The 7274-nt window shown below is 51.6% G+C and overlaps 1 protein-coding gene across 1 annotated transcript; it reads right to left on the bottom strand.

Moving 5' to 3' along the window:
* Nucleotides 1-251: 251 nt before the first annotated feature.
* Nucleotides 252-3841, bottom strand: LOC148223755 (uncharacterized). Its single transcript, XM_088166149.1, has one exon. It carries the CDS (start codon nt 3442-3444, stop codon nt 916-918), a length of 2529 nt encoding a protein of 842 aa, XP_088022275.1. The 5' UTR covers nt 3445-3841; the 3' UTR covers nt 252-915.
* Between the last annotated feature and the right edge of the window lie 3433 nt (nt 3842-7274).

The raw sequence follows: 7274 nt of genomic DNA, 5'->3' as shown, positions 1-7274 counted from the left end.
TTGTTCCCCAGGAGCCCATTAAAGTGACTACGTAAAGAAAATTTTCACAAAAATTCCTAAAAATTTGAGGAGAAAAAAACCAAAACACGGCTGCAAAATTAAATTCAGGCACTTCAGGGCATTTTCACTTCAAGCTTCAAGCATTTCTGTATGAAGGCTCAATAGACGGCATAGTTAGTATATCCAACATCTCTGTTTGCAAGAAGTCATTATTTCAGGTAGGGGTATAGGAAGCACATTCTCTAAGATGCAGAGGGTTAAACACAAAGAATGACACATTTCAGGCCATTTGAGAAACTTTTCTCCTTTTATTAATTTTTCAAACATAGATATTCAACTATAATTGGAAAAGCAAGTGAACACCTCCAGTAGCGTAATTCAATTGCCTAAACTAAGTGTAAATGCCAAACAGTTATACACTGACAACACTAAAGTGACTCTGGAAGGAATGCTAATAAATGCTAATAAAACAAGTCTCATGATGAAAACTTGGACTACCTATTCTTCTATGGAGAACTGAGTTAAATCTACCTGTTGTACTTTCATATACTATGAACTACATCCTTACAAAACCGTTAAATCTACAGCTCCCTAAATAACTTCACTAAGTCCCTAACAGGCCAGCTTTCTGTCTTTGAGGTGTTCCAAGCCATGTCCATCAGCTTCACTCTCTTCTGTGAGGATGTGCAGGTGGATTCAGTTTATGCCTCACAGACTTGGCAACAGCACCGTTGTAACTGGAAGGTGAAGGGCAAGGCAGAGATGGGTGTGCACAAGGAATCCACGTGGAGCGGCATCTTCCTTCTGCAGGAGCAGGAAAGCAGCTTCAGCATTGCCAGTGACAACTGCAAGGTGTTGACGTGGCTGCCATCGGGTGGGAGCCCCCCCAGCACAGCTCTGTGCAGAGAACTCCTCTCAGTGGCCGGAGAGCAGCGTCCAGAGGCGAAATTGCAGCTGACCATAAGCTTGCATGGCCGCACTGTGGGCGGCCGGATCTCGGGCCAGGTGCTCAAAGAGGTTGAGTGGCTCAACCCCTCGCATTGCCGGTGGCAAGCTGATCTCTGCAGGAAGCCTCTCGTTGCCCAGCACAAAGTGGTCCAGGCGTTTGAACTGCAGGCAGCAGCCCAGGTACGCCACCATGTCCCACAAGTGGACCACAAATTCCCTCCTGCTCCACCTGGACAGTGGTACGATGGTCAGCAGGTGCATGACCACAGTCTTCCAGGTAGAGCTGGCAAAACCTGTGCCCCTCAGGATGCAGGTGAAGACCTGCAGGCATTTCAGGTGCAAGCTCTCACATGGCACCTGTCTGGCCACGCGCTGGAAGAATTTCACCTCTGCCACAGCGTACGTCTCGGGCCACGCTGTGCTTGCAGTGAAATTGGCCTCAGCGGGCTGGCTGCTGCTCACCACCAAGACGCTGGAGCCGCCTTCCTGGGCCTCTGGGGGCTGGCTCACCACAAAGATGTCGGAGTCCCCTTGGCGCACCCCAAAGAGCATCTCCACCGTCAGGCTCTTCTTGCCTCTGCTCAGCTGGAATCGGCAAGACCGGCTGCAGGGCTGAAACACCAAGTGCCACGAGTATGACTGAGGCACACGCAGCCACGAGGACCTCACCAGCTGGTGGAACCAGCGGCAGGTTTTCTCCACGTCCAGGTAGGAGCCGGTGCACAGTGTCTCTAGGAGGCTGCGCTTCTGCTCCTGCCACAGCTCCTCCTGCGAGTGGTGCAGCAAGCACAACAGCTTCTCACCCAGCTGCTCCCTCCTGCACGTGCACACCAGCTCCACACGGACACTGAAGGTCCTTGCTGCCATCTGCCCTGCACTGTTCAGTTCTAGGTGGAAGGTGTGCCCTGGTGGGGGATTCAGTGGCACCAGCACACGATACACCCCATCCCACTCACAGGGACTCCAACCCTCAAAGGCACTGCCCACCCCAATGGCTTCCTCAGGCACCGGGTAGAAACTATTGCTCACGCTGTCCACAAAGACACGCGTGAAGCTCTCCATCAGCTCAGCTGTCACTGAGCAACCTCTCTCCACGGCCTTCATAGGCCCCTGTAAGCAATCCACTAAAAGGATGCCTTGATTATTCTCATCATCTCGGCTGTCTTCTCTCTCTTCAATGCCATCACTGCTGCTTCCTGCCTTGCCACCATTACTGCATTCTTTTTCACTGCAAGCCACGTTACCTTGCTCATCTTTTTTCCTATTTTCGTTCTCATTTCCCTCTGCATTAACACCATTCTTCATTCTAGCATTGTCATCCTCTTTTATAACTTCCTTATTTTCTTCCTCAGTTTCTTCCTCAGCAAAACCACTACGGTCTACTTCATTCCCACTGTATCTGCTATCTTCCTGCCCAGTCCAATCACTGTTTCTTTGTACACTGGCATCACTGCTTTCCTGCTCCTTCTTCACCTCTGCGTATTCTTCCTTTCCCTCTACACTCTCTTCCTCTTCATTTACAACATCACTCTTGCCTGCCTTCATTTCTACACCATTGGATTTTTCTATATTTCCATCTCCTTCTTCCTTTCCAGTGGCCTTGTCTTGCTCCATCTGCACACCCTTGTTTCCTCCTACATTTGCCTCATCCAGGCCTTCCAGATTTCCTGCAACATTGACATGTTTGTCTTCATTTGCATTGTCACCGTTGCCTGCCTTCATATTGGCACCGTGAGATTTTTCTTCTTTTCCATCTCCTTCCCCTTCTTCCTTTTCTGTACCCTTGTCTTCATCCACCTGCACATCCTTGTTTTCTCCTTCATCTGCTTCCTCTAGGCCTTCCACATTTCCAATAACATTGCCACATTCCTCTTCATTCCCTTTAGCACTGTCGTCTGCTGGCACATTCCCATCACACCATCCTTCATCTTTTCTTCCGTCATGGCCACTGTCACTCTTAACGTCACTTTCTCCCTTCGCCTTCACATCATCGTTGCCTTCCATGACATGGTCAACACGGCCTTCATTTGCAGCCACAGGACTTCCGTCTCTGGCATGTCCACTGCTGCTGTCGTCTCCCTCCACAGTCACATCAAGCTCTTCTCCATCGTCCTTTGAATCGACGCTGTCTCCTAACAGTTCTTCTCCTCTCGCGTCTTCCAAGGTCTTGCAGGAGCTCTGGTCCTTAGCACTGCTGCTGGCCCCATGGCTCCTTGTCCTGCAGCTAAACCACAGGCCCAAGAGGAGCAGGACTCCAGCAAGAGCCCAGAATGGCCACAGCTGCAGAGCACCAAAGAGCACGGCTCCCCAGCCCTCGTCCTGCTGCTCCGGGGGCCCCTGCTCCAGCTCCTGCAGCAGCCGAGCCATCTCGCGCTCCAGCAGCTCCTGACGCTCCCGCATTTGCCGGTGCGTGGCCTCATCCAGCCCATCCCCAGCTGGCTGGGGGTACTGGATCAGGCTTTGCACGAGCACGAAGAGCAATGACAGTAAAGCCATGGTCTGCAGGAGGACACACAGGAGGGGTTCAGAATGGAGACAGGCAGTGGGGCAGGAGCCGCAGGGATGTCAGGAAGGAGAGGGCCCCGGCAGCTGGCAGGAGGCCAGGCCTGCACCGCTGCCCCAGCAAGCACCGTGCCCTGGGCAAGGCGCTCCCGCCAGGGGCTGGGCCCTGGCTGCAGGGCCAGAACACACGGCCCGAGGGCCGGCCCTGCTGCCCCAGCCCTCCTCCAGCCCCTTCTCCTCCCTGCGTGTGCACTCACCGCTTGCCCAGGCTCTACTGGGGCAGTGGCACCCGCTGGGGCCTTTTACATAGCGGCCCCCATTGTGACACGGCCACTGTGCTGTCACAGCCCCTGTGCTGTCACGGCCACTGTGCTGTCACAGCCCCTGTGCTGTCACAGCCCCTGTGCTGTCACAACCCAGCCCCGCCCGCCGTCCCTAGCCCAGCTCAGGGAACTCATCATGGCCCTGGGTGCCCAACGCCCCAACAGACACCGAGTGCAGACCCATCACTCGGGAACCTGGGAACCCCGGAGCTCCCCTTTACAAAGCAGGCACAAGCGCCCTGCCACACAACTCTTGTCAAATAGAGATTTGAGTGACATGACCCATGGATGTTCTTGGTATACACCTGTAGGCTTTTATTTAATACTGGACGGGGACATTTTTTATTCGTATTATTTATACTTACTACTTTTGGGGCAGCATGTCGTGTAGGCTAATGTTTGGTTACAGATTTAGTGAGGAATCTTTCTGAAAGAAATCCAGGTTGCTTGGATGATGCACAGCAAGATTTAATACCATCCTAAAAAGGCCAGGTAACTTCATTACAAAATGTCGGTGTCTTCAGTAACCTCTTAGCTCTCAAACTCTATGGGTCAACACCGTGCAAAATTCTGGTACAGCCAGGATTTTGTTCAGAAGCTAGAATGTCTCTTTTTTACCAATTTGTGCAAAGTTGTGCCTCGGTCACTCCCACCATCTTCAAAAGTGTCTCCCTTAAACAGAGTAAGCCAATGTCTCTGACTGAGAAAGGAACTTGTGTCTCTTTCTGCTATCTCTTTATGTATTTATCTCCAAAGGACTGTGAGAATAGGAGAGATTATATTCAGGCCTTCTTTGGGGAACTCATCTAGAAATGGAACGGCAGGAATGGAGAGGGAGGAAAGGGAATGTGACTCGAGTACCTGCACAGTGACCACCAGTGTCCACTGCTAGACAGACACTGATGTCAGGCGGATCATGCCCTCCCATTAGTGCACCAAGGGTCTGGGTTTTATTAATTGAAGCACTGTATCTCAGTGGACTTGGCTACAACAGCATCATTGTTCTGGGTAAAATTTGGTTAATGTTTGTTGCTAGTTGTCTTGGAGTGCCTGTATGATGCCTATATCCCCACATTGTCTGTTCTGTTGGTTTTGAATATTAAATTCTACAACTTTAAGACTAGTTCCAGGAGTAAAAACGCAGAGGGGAAAAGAAGAAATGCAAAGTTTGTTATCAAAGACTGCACGGGCTCCCCTGCATTGCTGCTCTTGGACTGTGTTGTTTGTGGTGGACAGCCAGAGAGAGCTCTCCTTTGTTCTTAGTTAGTTTTTTTGGCTATCTGAGGGAGAGAACCCCCGTGGATTGTTTGGTTTGGGTTTTTTTCTCCCTTTTTTTTCAGTTTTGCTCGAACTCTTTGAACCTGCTTTGGACTGAAAATCCAGAAAAGCACCGGAGCTCACACCTGTGGCCCACCGGGCCTGGCCTGGGCGGTGGCATTTCCCAGCACTGGAGGGACAGAGAACAGACTGAGAGAGCCGGGCAGCCACGGAAAGAACTCTTCTAAATCTGCCATCTCCTCGGAACAGCGAGAAGTTTTGCTGTTTGATATTGTTCATTGTTGCGCTGGGAGGTGTGTTGCCTGTTCAATAAACAGTTTTCTTTTTTTTTCACTTCTCTCCAATTTTTTTTCCTTTTTTCCCAAAAAACCTCATTCAGAGGTTTCCTCCCGAATTTGCCCTAAACCAGGACACAAGTAAAGGTTGTTAATTTTCTAAGTCAATTGTTGCCCTGTTGTGATTTTATAAAGAAGTTCATTGTGTTTGAAGTTAATTGAAATGTTATAAGAAGTGAAATTAATGTTTGTTCAAAGTTTAAAGGGGTCCAGGATGGTGTGTGTGTGTCATACCCGAGGGGCGTGGTAACACCTTGAGAGTGAAGTCAGTGCAGTGACATCAGTGCCACGAGACGAGATTGGAAAAAGGAGCTGTCCAATTATTCGACGGCCTGAGAGAATGACTGGACAGGAATGGACAGTGCTAAGGACCAAGGAGAGCCCCAAAAATGGACCCATCACCACGAGGATCCAAATCCCACCAATCCTGGACCCAAGGGGTTATAAAAGGGGGTGTTGGGCTTCTACTGGTGTGGTTCTCCTGCAGAACTCGTTTCCCTGGGAGCACCCAGTGTGTTTGATACGTTGTTTTGTTTCCAGCTTGCTGAGAGGGGACTCGGGCTTATCTCGGGTCCTCCGTCATCTATAGCTAATAAACGAATGACAGTTTTCACTAAAGAGTCTCTGCTCTGTTTGTTAGAACCAAGTAACTCTTAGATAAAAGCTCTGGTCTCATTCATAATGCGGTCACCCCATTTATGGAAGTCTAGCAACTCCAGGACTTGAAAACATGAGGCAGTTACCGGGGTGCCCAGCTGGCAGGAGCTCAGAACTGCACAGGGCTGAGCCAAGGCAGCAGCATAGGGCACGGGCACCGTCCCAGGCAGCTGCGGCTATGAGAGGGCAGAGAGATGGGAGGCAGCTCAGTGAGGTTGTGCTGCCCATGCTGCTCACCTCCACAAGGAACGCCATGGCGGGCAGCTCCCAGTCTGAAATCTCTTGGCTGAGTAGCTTGAAGAGGCAGTAGATGATGCTGCAACACCAGATCATGGAAACACAGTGCATCTCCATGGTGGGGGGGAAAAGGCATCATTGACCCTGAGCCAGGTGGACAAAGCTCTCCCAGGACTGACTTACAGAGGTCTGGCCTTTCACCAAGAACCCCGTGGGCACATTGGGAGGTGGCAGTTCCCAGGCAGCCTCCACTTCCAGCCTCCACCTAAACTTTCACCTCCAGGTTGCCTTATGTGTGAGAAGCTTAACATACTTCAGTCCATCCAAAGGCTTTAATTCAATCCCTGCACTCTGATTTCTCTCTGAAAAATTCAGAGAGATTCCTGACATACTAATTCCAACATCCCACCTGTAGCCAGGGACTGCGTCTCTGCCTATGCTGCTTGGCTGTCAGTCTGGCTGGTGATCTGCCAGCATGCCAGCCCAGTACTGGAGGCACATTGTGGAGGCCTAAGTGCCCAGGAGCAGTGCCAGGCCCCTGTAAGCAGGATGGCAGACACTGCTTTACCCAGTGACATGAACAAGCGCTCCTGGGCCATTGTGAGGGTGCAGGTTGAAGAAGTTCTGTGCTGCAGGGCTCAGTCCTGTCTTTGGTTCTGCTTTGGGCTGGCTCCCTGCCTGCTGCCCTTGCTGAGGAGGCTCCTGGGTCTCCTGCAGACAGATGTGCTGCCACTGCAGCCAGGCTCTGGCCAGCTCCTCCGTGGGACTCAGGCCGGAGCCTGTGTTCTGTGACGCTTCTTGGGGGTGCTGGTCTGTGAGGGGCAGCCCTGTAAGTGGGGTTGTGTGCGTCCCCTGCCCTTGGCAGGCGGATGGAGGGACCGCCTGTAATCAGGCGGGTGTCCCTGGCCTCGGCCTTTCAGAGGTGTGGGGCCAGGAGTCATGGGGCTGGGCATGATTGCCCTCCCTGTCCTTGGGGCTGCAGTCCCAGCCCCTC

The sequence above is a fragment of the Sturnus vulgaris genome, chromosome 5 (genome assembly GCF_052056855.1).
Source record: "Sturnus vulgaris isolate bStuVul1 chromosome 5, bStuVul1.hap1, whole genome shotgun sequence".
Lineage (NCBI taxonomy): Eukaryota > Metazoa > Chordata > Aves > Passeriformes > Sturnidae > Sturnus > Sturnus vulgaris.
Note: the sequence above shows the minus strand (reverse complement) of the source record. Positions and strands in the feature narration are given on the sequence as shown.

Bases quoted from the DNA above. Each gene is read 5' to 3' on its own strand.
- LOC148223755 (XM_088166149.1), bottom strand. From the start codon at position 3,444: ATGGCTTTACTGTCATTGCTCTTCGTGCTCGTGCAAAGCCTGATCCAG.